General features: G+C 39.1%; 2 protein-coding genes across 2 annotated transcripts in view; one reads left to right on the top strand and one right to left on the bottom strand.

Moving 5' to 3' along the window:
* Positions 1-4,141: 4,141 nt before the first annotated feature.
* Positions 4,142-5,143, top strand: mRpL24 (mitochondrial ribosomal protein L24). The gene is made up of 2 exons (XM_065223063.1): positions 4,142-4,346; positions 4,415-5,143. Exons 1-2 carry the CDS (start codon positions 4,254-4,256, stop codon positions 5,075-5,077), a joined length of 756 nt encoding a protein of 251 aa, XP_065079135.1. The 5' UTR covers positions 4,142-4,253; the 3' UTR covers positions 5,078-5,143.
* A 211-nt stretch (positions 5,144-5,354) lies between these two features.
* Mcr (macroglobulin complement-related) overlaps positions 5,355-12,197 on the bottom strand; it is a 120,896-nt gene continuing 114,053 nt past the window's right edge. The window contains exons 7-8 of the mRNA XM_065222987.1: positions 6,508-6,613; positions 5,355-6,440 (exon numbers count right to left, since the gene is read on the bottom strand). Of these exons, the coding sequence (XP_065079059.1) occupies positions 6,226-6,440; positions 6,508-6,613 (321 nt within the window). The 3' untranslated portion in view covers positions 5,355-6,225. The remainder of the gene's footprint in view (positions 6,441-6,507; positions 6,614-12,197) is intronic.

Genomic DNA, 12,197 nt, shown 5'->3' with positions numbered 1-12,197 from the left:
TGTACATCATTTTGCGAAATGCTGTCGAACACAAAAGTTAAAGGCAAATGAATGTAAATGAATACACGATATGAATGCAAATGATTTACCATGTCTGGGCGCAGCAAAATGTCGTGTTTTGCTTTGAGCGTGTAGTGATTGTTTGCGATTGTTCAGTGTGCAGTGAGAAACTGTACTTTTCTGTTTTGTATATTATTATGTCACTAGATGTTTTGACAAGACCTTCGTTAATGGTATCTTTCAATATTGATTTGTGTGTATTTTGAATTAAAATTTAATTAAAAAGATACGGTGTCCCATTGAATGACATAGCCGGAAACGACGGTTTTTTCATAAATTACTTTACGCAAGATTTCAATAGCGCCTTGTGTATTCTTGTTCAACTGTAAGAAAAGCATCATAAAATTGCTTGGCTGCCAATGACAGTTCGTGACAGCAGCCGTCTGGCTGCATTTGAAGTTCCATTTTTCTCTCTTCGCAACTCTCTCTCAGATTGGACCTAAAGAGCCTGAATTTATGAAGAGACGACTTGTCAAAATTGGAACAAGCGATTATCTTTCAAAGTCATAGGAAAAGTTATTCCAATCGAGCAGAAGGCTTGTCAAATGAATAAGATGTCGTCTCTTTATAAATTTAGGCTCTTTAAATTGGACCCACAATGAATTGTCAAATGCTAAGAAAATAAACAAAACATACCCGTGCGCTGCTGGATGTTATTTAATTTTTTTGCCAGCCGATTTTAAGGTTTTGACAACACTAAAAAAAACTACAGATTAATACATTTCTACACAAAATACACGTTTATTTGATAAAAAAAAACTTTATTGCGTTCATCAATACGTTGGATTGAGTTTAGAATACACTAGTGAATCGCCACTCGTCACCCGGGAAGGGACTTGACATACGGTAACCGTAAAATACCCAATAATGACTACAAAGTAAGCATTTTCGAGGGAAACTGGGACTACCCATTAAAATGAGTAAAATTTTACCCATTTATGAGTAATTACAACTACAAAAACAAGTAGTAAGTATTCATTTTTGAATAACAAATACTCATAAATGGGTAATATTTTTACTCATTTAATGGGTTGGCCCAGTCTCCCTTACCCAATGCTTACTTTGTAGTCATTATTGGATTTTTTGCGGTTACCGTTAAATCCAGCTTCTCAACCCCGTTCACGTTACAGCCTATATCACGTAATATATGCTGTCTTGCAATGAGCATTCATACATACGATTTCCAGTGAAAACTAGATGTATGAGTGCTCATTAGACTGATGCAAAATTTGACTTTTTCGATCCACAGTGCTTAAATGGTTTCAAATCGTTTCCTGATTAGCCTCCCAAAGTTACAACTAATTTGGTTAGAAACAGACTTCGCACAAGCCATTTGAAGTTTACATGTAAATTACTATGGGAAATCTCAACTTTTTGTTCATTGCTTTCTAGTCTTTTTTCATATTGAACTGCGAAACAGTTCGATAACCATTCTTATAGAAAATTTTCTCAGATACAACTTTGCCCTGAACTTTGCTGAAGATCGTTTCTATGTAAAACGAGACAGGAAAAAGTTATTAATTATTTAAGAGATTGGTAAAATTATGACATGATCACGCAGCTGTTCTGTAGGCAACACTGTATTTTGCAGTGTGACATAGTAGCCATGATTTTTGTGTCCTATTCAACGCCCCAGAAACACCAATGTTGCCTGCTGAGCAGTTGATTGAGCATGATCATAAGACATCAGCGCATTGAACCATTGAAGACTTTCGATCCTTGCATTTAATCAAAAAGTGGTTTTGAGCAAAGTTGTAGCTGGGAAAATTTCCTACAAGTACAGTTGAAAGCTTTTGAAGCAGACCGATATGGTGAATTATTAGATAGACATGAATAAAAATCTTGGTTTTACCATAATAATTCCCATACAATCTTCAAATGGTTTGTGCCATCTCAGTTTCTCACCAAATGGGTTCAAATTTTGAGAGGTTAGTCAGGATCCGATTCGGAATCGTTTAAGTACTGTGGAGCGAAAATTTCAAACGGGGTATCACTCTTCTTAATGTTTTTGATGAATGCCCGTCGAAAATTAGTAGATGGTGTTTGACGAAGTTGACCAATGATGCCAGAATTGGGTTGTTTAGGGGTATTGAGTTAAATACACATTCGTTATCTGCATTAAAAATGGATCCGAAATCAAAAATTCCATCAATTTTGGTACAGTGGAACTATTTTAAATAAGTACGAAAAATCACCGTCTTAGCGCCCCTTGGTTGAACTTTGAATGGGAGCGAGCTGTCAACGAATAGATTTAGTGTCAACGATCAAAACCTTAAATTTTGATTTAAAAATCGAGATGAATGTCTACGGGATCGATAAAAATATCGTTGTTATCAGAAAATGAACCTCTATCAGATGATGTATAAAAATAGGTATATTTTTCGAAGTTAAACAACTCAATCGCAGAATGATTTTTCAATTTTAATTTTAATTTGATTCGGAGTTTCTACCGCAGTTTAGCACCTTGTACATAATTTTTGCTTAACACAATAAACACAACCATAAACAAACAAGAATATCCATCGCTTAAAGCACACCGTGGATTCTATTTTCGAACTTTCCTTTCGCAAATATAAACAATTAACAACGCCATTAATTGATTTGATTTAAAAATCGAGATGAAAGTGTGTGGGTTCGATAAAAAAATATCGCTTTAAAAACCAATATATTTTTCAAAATTTAAAGAACCCAATTGATTTTTCGAAAATTGAGAGGCTTTTTGGTTAGAAAACTACGGTACATCAGCCTACGGTACATCAGCAAAACGGCGATATTCTCCTAGTTTTTTTTATTCAACCAAATAGGTCAAGCATTTGTACGTAGCAAACACAACAAGAAAACAAACTGGCAAGAAATAGAGACGAAATAGACCTGTGCACAAATAATCATGACGAGTTTCTGAAGGACAAACATACGCCTAATTTTTTATGAAGACACGCTCTTCATAAAAAAAATTAGGCGTATGTTTGATTTTATTTTAAGAGATCCGAACAAATCCGGATATTTATTTAACATTTACTTTATAGTGATTTCTAAGACTATAGATGCTTGTGAAAACTATCCAGATTGTCGCCAACGAAGAACTCCTCGAGGTCCTAATCCGCAGGTCTAAGTTGATAGAATCCACAAATGGCCGCCCATATGGTTATTTTGCCTCACCTCTTCCAATTTTTGATGGTACGGATTTCAGAATCTTGTGTGCGAAATTATAATCTTTATAGTTTCTGAGATCGAAAATGGTTACTGAGGAAAATTAATCCCTCTTTTCAGCAAATCCACGAAATTGAGTCAACCCGACTCAATTTTGAGTTAGTCTGGACGACCGTGTTCAATATGAGTCATGTCTCTTCTATATGCCAGATTATAATCTGGCATCCCTGCTACAGAATGTTTTTCGACTATGCTTATTTCTCGCGTCACTTTTCAAATAGACCAATGTAACAAATCCACCATTTTGAGAAAATCGAAGTTGAAGTTCGACAGATTATTATTTTAACTGTTTAAAAACAATACATTCTGCAATACTATTTTTAATGTAGTCAGTGAATAATAACGTTGAAAATTCATAAGAAACGGTAAAATTAAAATTTTACTTTGAATTTCATGCTACAACATAGAAAAAACCACATAGGACGTTTTGACAAGTCGAGTTGTACATCGGACATGTTACATTGGACGATTTTTCTCAATGACATAATCAATGAGTGTTACATTGGACGTTTTGTCTACATGATACTAGATTCCCTTTCACAGATTTCAAAGTATAGTACCTAACTTTAGATTGGCCCCGCCTTTGGAAAATGAGCACCAATCATGTTAGGCAGTCCGAATGACCGAAGTAACAATCATGTACCCATCATTTCAAACTGTACATTGGACAATTTTTCATCAATGATTACCGTAAATAAATGAAAGTAAATTTGGATGGATGTTTTTGTATCACATACAATGATAGAAGAGCAATAGTTTGTATCGCTTAGCTCGATTTGTTTACATTTGTTACTTAGGACCATTTGAAAAGTGACGCGAGATTTCGACAATGTTGTACCGAATCCCCCATGTTAATCGAGAAACGTCAAATGAATCAAAACATTGCGTTGTTTCATAACACTTTCCATGTGAATTTACAAGTTTTTCGGTTTTTCACTGATACTTATTTTGATTAATCTCGACCATAATTTATTAAACCTAATATGCGAATCACCGGTGTGCTGCAGAAAATCGGCGATGTGTCGAAAAAGTTCTCCAACTTTCCGGATGCATACGTGAAACGTAGCATGGAGCAGGTTAGCAGGCAGTCTTATTGTTTGGCCACGGAACCGGTTCTTAACTGTTTTGTTTATTAATGATGCAGGTTTACTGGAAGACTCCCCGGGGCAAGCCGCAGTATCTGCCACGGACAGTTGAACGGAAACGGTTTCGTTTCACGACCAACCGCCCGTGGACGGGTCAATCCCGGCAGCAGAATATGCCGGGTACCATCCGAAAGAAGGTTTTCGTTGAACCCATTGCCAATTGGTCGTTTTTCAAAGGAGATCGAGTTGAGGTGCTCGTCGGCAAGGATAAAGGCAAGCAAGGTATCATTGGTCAGGTGTTTCAGGAGCGTAACTGGGTCATCGTCAGTGGACTGAATTGCCATTTGCGCAAGGTGGCAGATGAGAAGGACTATCCGGGCATTACGATTAAATCGGAAGCTCCGTTGCTGGTTACCGATCAGGTTCGGTTAGTGGATCCCTCGGATCTGCAGGGAACGAGCATCGAGTGGCGTTTCACGGAGGACGGTGAGATGGTTCGCGTATCTACACGCACTGGACGGATTATCCCCATCCCGAAGGGCAATGAGGAGACGCATGATTATAAGGCGAAAAGTTTGTACGTGGAAAAACCGAAGGATACGGTCGGGGATGTGGTGAAGGAGATTACTTTCAAGCCGTCGCTGCAGACATTCGAGATGGACATAATGAAGGAGATGGGCATCGAGGAGGACAGGATACCAATTAAAACGTACTGGTACTAACAAGAGCAAAAGTAGGGGGAAGGTGTGGCTGAATAGTTTGAAGCGAATGAATAATAGATTTATGTTGAACGAATACGGAGCTGTTATCATTATAGGGAATAGACAAAAAGAAACTCTTCAATCCTGGTCTTAACAGAGAGAATGCTTCGTTTTCATTACATTTATTTAGAAAATATATTCAGCCAGCAAATTTAGATCATTGCTGCGACTATTTGGTTGCTAAACATTTTGCATTAGAAACATTTCATTATTTTTCGCATTTAAAGTTACAAAACTGTTTTTGTAATGGCGCATTTATTCCGCTGAGATGGTTGTTTATCATTTCGCTTGTTTTAAGGCACCCAATATGTTTGTATCATTCGTTATTGCTTGCCTAAAATACTACTATGATAAGAGTGGGGATGTTGGACGACACTGATCTTTTTAGAGTATAGTTCTAAAGTACGACGTTTTCGTTTTTATTAAACAATTGAACATAAAAAAAATCGAAAAAATTCCATTTCACTTCGATATTAAGTTGCTTGTTGTGTTTGTGGTCTGCTTCTTTGTTAGATTAATTAAAATTAAAATTGTCCTTAAAAAATAATACAAAATTATGACCAGAAAATTTGGACGGCCTGAAGTTTTCTGTTTGCATGAGAGATTAACCCTAAAGAGCTACGAAACGAATACAATTCGTACTAAATACAATCTACAAAAAGAATATTATTAAAAATAAAACAATAACTTTCGCTTACTTCAGTTCCCTAGCGCTTATTTCAAATTAAAGAAAAAACGAACACTTGAGAAGTTAACGCTTCTCTTCTAATCTAACGGCTTTGTTTTACTATCTTGCTAGTTTGCTTGAAATTTGATAGAAAGAATAGTTAATTGTACACAAATGCCTTGGATGGAATCGTACAGAAAATTCGATGACATGCACAGTACGATTTGAGTATGATGCCTTAAACATACACTTAGATAAGAAACTCAAAAAAGTCTTGTATAAAAAACGAACATCATAAACAAACACGTATTCGCACACCGTCACGCATTCTCTTTTAAAAGTAGAGATTCTTGACTTCGTAGCTTGGGATTATGTACATTTTTCTCATTGTCACTGCTCCTCGTTATCGATAGATAGATTACCGGCACCCACGGTACCCAAGTTAATCGTTCCAGAAGATCCAACTGTTGGGATTCACTATCCGGTAGTGTCGGGCGACGATCAGCGCACTGGTCACGAGCAGTAGCAAAATCGATACCGGATTTCGAATTGCAGCATTGTAGATCGAACAGTATGGGCACTGGGAGCTACCGCACACTTCACAGATGTTTAGCAGATAGGTTTGCAGCGAATCGAAGATGGTTTCGTTGAAGCGTTCTGAAAATTTAAAAGGAACATTAGATGTGATGAAGCGGGTTTAGGGTGGGGCAACAAGGGTACAAACCTGGTGCATAGTAGTCGTAGACCCGAATCGGCAGGTATCTCGACATGTTGGCCACTGGCATCCACCGTTCCAGCGTGAAGTTTACGCATACGAATTCGTCGTCCAACTGAAATGACATGGTAACAGGTAGGAATTTTTATAAGGGAATTTCTATTTAATAAAAATATCTAGCAAGAAAATAATCAAACAGGTTTCATACAAAATTGGAAATAGGTAACCCATATACTGCCGCTCTTTGCATGTTCGTTCCATAGTGAAAATCGGCAAGCCGAGAAAATCTAGTTTTAAGTTTGCTTCGTACTATTGCTTTTTATGTGATGGGACAACCAATGTGACTGTCTTTCCAAACTTTTTCAGAACAAAGTTGATGAGTTCATCCATTGTTATGAAAATATGGATATTAATTAGCTACCATTTGCATTGAAAAACTCAGTTTTGACGGAAACGACTATGGGACCGACATGCGAAGAGCGGCAGTATAAGTGAAAGGAAAGAGGATTATAGACAATTGCTACCTTGAACATAAGCGCAGTACTGCCGGTGGTTGACTCAGTGGGTTCTTGTGTGTCCCATTGGGACTGCATTAAACATGCCTCACGTCTATCAACGCTTGGGAAAACGAAGGAGTCTGTGCCAGTGAACGGTCGTGTTTATTTTTGCTGTCAAGATTTTTGCTCGTGATTCCCCGTTATAAAGTGCTTTCAATGAAGAACAATCATCAATTTAGGTTTCGAGAAGTGTATTTTAAACTGAAATGTAAGTTTCTGTGGAACGTTCTACTCGTGAACGGCAATCGAACTGTACAATGTAAACTGCCTATAATCCCATACCAGTCCCATATGGAAAAAGTACTGCCTATAATCGCATATCAGTCCCATATGGATTTTCATCAATATTAAGATAACAACGTTATCCACTATCAATTATTGACCACTTTGTCAAGCAGTTTTGGGGTGACTTTCTACCAGCGATTTCACAAAACTGGACCAACTTTCAAACTATGTCTTTGGTGCTGGCTACGAAATATTTCGCTGCGATCGAAACACGAATAATAGTAGGAAAACTACTGGGGGAGGCGTCCTTATCGCAGTTAATTCCAAGCTGAAAGCAGAAGTTATCGAGGACGATTCCTGGAACAGGGTTGAACAAATGTGGGTGGCTATTCAACTTGGTGATCGTCAATTGCTTCTCTGTGCAGTGTACATTCCTCCAGATCGAACCCGTGACTTGGAGCTTATTGACGCACATTGTCGATCCGTCTTGGCCGCTTCAGACAAAGCAGGCCCTTCCGACGAAGTTATTGTTCTTGGCGATTTTAACTTACCGGACATTGCATGGATTCCAACCCATAGTGGTTTCTTTTGTCCTGATCACGAGCGTTCATCTTTCCACGTAGGAACCATCCAGCTCCTGGACAGTTATAGTACCGCAATTCTGTCACAAATCAATGGCCTGTTGAATGAAAACAACCGCACCCTGGATCTCTGCTTTGTGAGTGCTCGTGATACAGCTCCTTTCCTCTCCACGGCACCCGAACCTTTAGTCAAGGTAGTGCATCATCACCCTGCTTTAGTTATCGTGATCGAAAATAATATTGTCCATGATTTCACCAGCACTCCAAACGCTGTGTCATATGACTTCCGTAGAGCTGACCATTGCAGTATCGTCCATGTGCTGTCTAATCTAGATTGGGAGCATATTCTAGATCTTGTAGACGTCAACATTGCTGCACAAACCTTTTCTCACGTCTTGGCATATGTCATTGACAGACACGTTTCCAAAAAGATCATCCATATCGACTCTCGCGTCCCGTGGATGACGAAAGATCTTCGCTCGTTGAAAAGAACTCAGAAGATTTACTAAGCTCCGCACACTGCCACTGAAATGCTACTATGTCAGACTCAACCACGAGTATAAGCGGTTAAAAGTCGTCTCTGTTTTCAACGCTATCAAAGGAGGATTCAACGGCGGCTAAAATCACACCCGAAATCCTTCTGGAACTTCGTAAATGAGCAACGCAGGGAAGTCGGCTTACCCTCTTCCATGATTTTTAATGGTGAAACTGCTGGAAATCAACAAGACATTTGCAACCTGTTCTCAGCCAAATTTGCTAGTGTGTTTGTAGCCGAGCAACTCTCCGCTAATATTATTACTTCCGCGGCCAGTAATGTTCCTTTGATCAACCAAACGCTCAGCATGGTCGAAGCCACTACAGATACGATTTCTAGAGCAGCATCTAAACTTAAGACTTCAACTAAGGCTGGACCCGATGGTGTTCCGTCGATTATTCTTAAAAAGAACATCACTTGTCTTTTAGATCCACTGCGCCGCATATTCCAGCTCTCTCTTTCCAGCGGCATCTTTCCGTCTTGCTGGAAGACTGCGGATATGTTTCCTGTTCATAAAAAGGGAAGCAAACGTGACGTAAACAAGTACCGGGGAATCACATCGCTGAGTGCTGTATCAAAACTTTTGGAATTGGTTGTCATAGAGTCCCTAAATGCGCATTGCAGGCAATATCTAAGTACAGATCAACACGGATTCATAACTGGGCGTTCCACAACTACGAACCTGCTGTGCCTAACGTCTTACATCACAGATAGTTTGATTGCTCGGACCCAAACGGACGTTATCTACACAGATCTTACAACAGCCTTCGATAAGCTGAACCACGAAATTGCGATCGCTAAGCTTGATAGGCTAGGGATCGGTGGAAATCTTTTGAGATGGTTTCGTTCATACCTCACGGAGCGCCAATTGACAGTAACTTTGGGTACTTGTCGCTCAGCAAGCTTCTGCGCAAAGTCCGGTATACCTCAGGGCAGCCATCTGGGACCATTGGTATTTCTCCTCTACTTCGACGACGTTCACCATGTTATCACAGAGCCACGATTATCGTTTGCAGACGATCTGAAAGTTTTTCTGCGCATCCGCTCACTCGCCAACTGCCGTTCTCTCCAAAATCAGATTGACATCTTTGCTGACTGGTGTAGTCTAAACCGACTGGTGGTCAACCCAGCTAAGTGTACAGTTATTACTTTCTCACGCAAGAAACAACCGATTATTTTCAACTACAAACTACTAGGCACGACTATCGAACGGGTGCACTGCGTGAAAGACTTAGGCGTTTTTCTAGACTCAAAGCTGACATACTCACACCATATATCGTATGTCGTCGACAAAGCGTCCAGAACGCTTGGCTTTGTCTTCAAGATTACTAAGAACTTCACGGACATTTACTGCTTGAAATCGCTCTATTGCTCTCTCGTACGATCTACGTTGGAATACTGCTCTGCTGTCTGGAGCCCGAACTACAATAATGGGGCCGAGCGAATTGAATCTGTTCAACGACGTTTTCTTCGCTTCGCGCTCCGTAAGCTGCCTTGGAGATACCCACTTCGTCTTCCAAGCTACGAGAATCGCTGCCAATTGATCAATATCGAGCCCTTACGTATCCGAAGAGATGTTTTCAGAGCCTTAACCGTCGCCGATACTCTGCAAGGAAGAATTGACTGCGAAGCAATTCTGCAACAAGTGAACATTAATGTTCAACCTCGATCACTACGCAACAGTCTTATGCTGAGACTTCCACTTCTTCGAACTAATTATAGCATAGGGAGCGCTATTTACGGCTTGCAGCTAGTGTTCAACCGAGTAGCGTCGATGTTCGATTTCCACTTGACACGGAATATGCTTCGCTGAAGATTCTCTGCCTTTTTTGCTGACCGAAGGCGCTTGATACCCAACAGCTAAGTGTAAAATTTAAGACTTATAAATTTTTAGTAACTTGACAATGCTTTCCAAGTTATTTTCGTTTGTAACTGTAGTAACTGTAGTATATGTATGTCGTCTGTATAATCTGTACTTTTTTACAACACATCATTGGGACTATTTCTAGTCTGTTGATGCAACCATAACAAATAAACAAATAAACTAATTTCTATTTTTCTATGAAACGCACAAATGACGGCTACTTTTCTCGTGGTTCTAGAAGAAAAATTTTAAAAATAATGTTTTATTTCAAAGTTCGAGTGGTAGTAAACGTTATATTAACGACTCGATTGAAGTGGTTAATTGGCATCTACTTTCATATTGCGTGATAAAACTGCGGACTTTGATCATGAAAAATGTGAAAACAACATCAAATCAGTTTGTCCCATCAAGCAAAGTAATCGCATATCAGTCCCATCATGAAATTCTATCGTCCAGAGATCAAGAGTTCTGTTTTTTGGATCGCTTTTCTTTTCGCTGATGTAACAAAATATGCAAGCTTCATTGTAAGTGGTTTCATCTTGAATAGAATATCTATTAATTTACTATGATTTTTCAAATATTTACATAGCAATTGCACTTCGTAACAGTCGTAACAGTCGGTAAAGGCGCAGCTACAAAGCAAGACCATGCTGGAGGTGACTGAGTTCGATTCCCGGTCCGGTCTAGGAATTTTTCGGGTTGGAAAATTTCTCGACTCCCTGGGCATAGAGTATGATTGTACTTGCCATACAATTATACTAATGCAAAAATGTTAGCAGGCATCGAAAGCTCTCAATTAATACCTGTGGAAGTGCATCTAGAACATTAAGTTGAGAGCACGCAATAAGCTAATATGCCATAAGCAATAAGCTTGAAATACGAAGAAGAAGAAGTAGAAGGAGAAGAACTTCAACTGCCATTTTCTCAATGCCTACTTTTTCCATATGGGACTGAGTTTTTTCTTCTAGAACCACGAGAAAAGTAGCCAACATTTGTGCGATTCATATAAAATTAGAAATTAGTTGGTCCAGTTTTGTGAAATCGCTGGTAGAAATTCACGCAAAAATGCTTGACAAAGTGGTCAATTCCTATGTAAATATTTGAAAAATCATAGTCAATTAATAGATATTCTATTCAAGATGAAGCTTGCATATTTGATTACATCAGCGAATATGCCGATCCAAAAAACAGAACTCTAACTTGATCTCTGGACGATAGAATTTCATGATGGGACTGATATGCGATTACGTTGCTTGATGGGACAAACTGAATTGATGTTGTTTTCACATTGTTCATAATCAAAGTACGCAGTTTTATCACGCAATATGAAAGTAGATGCCAGTTGATAGTGGATAACGTTGTTATCTTAATATTGATGAAAATCCATATAGGACTGATATGCGATTATAGGCAGTACAGCTCGATTGCAGTTCACGAGTAGATCGTTTCACTGAAACACAGTGTACATTCCGCGTACCATCCAGGTCGTTACGGAACCAACCGTTATGGATCTGGCAAAGCCGGGAATTTTCCGAGACCACCTTCCGGCAATCTCATCTGTGGAAATTAAGTCATTGCGGACAATTTCACATCGGCAAGCAGTCGATCAAAGGAAACATGGAAGCCATCCGGAGAGTGGCAGAAGAACCCAACAACTGAAGTCATGGCCCACTCGTTCGATGGCGGTACTGGAAATGGAAAGCATTGGTTTGAGATTGAGAAAAGTTTCCAGTTAATCAACGATTTCTCACGGTTTGAAGCCAACGTGAAGTTTACGGACAAATTGCATCCAGCAGTCAACTAAATTGGTGAATTCATTCCAGTTTCAGCTTTTTTAGCCATGCACTTAGGTAGGATAGAATTTTCAAACGCATTCTTGACTCTTGCCGGGAACAGATATTAAGATCTATCACAGGCCGTTATTGTAGAAAATCGTA

The sequence above is a fragment of the Ochlerotatus camptorhynchus genome, unplaced genomic scaffold (assembly GCF_037179485.1).
Source record: "Ochlerotatus camptorhynchus isolate MF236.1 unplaced genomic scaffold, CSIRO-AGI_Acam_v1.1 ptg000015l, whole genome shotgun sequence".
NCBI lineage: Eukaryota > Metazoa > Arthropoda > Insecta > Diptera > Culicidae > Ochlerotatus > Ochlerotatus camptorhynchus.
This window is presented reverse-complemented; position numbering and strand designations above follow the sequence as displayed.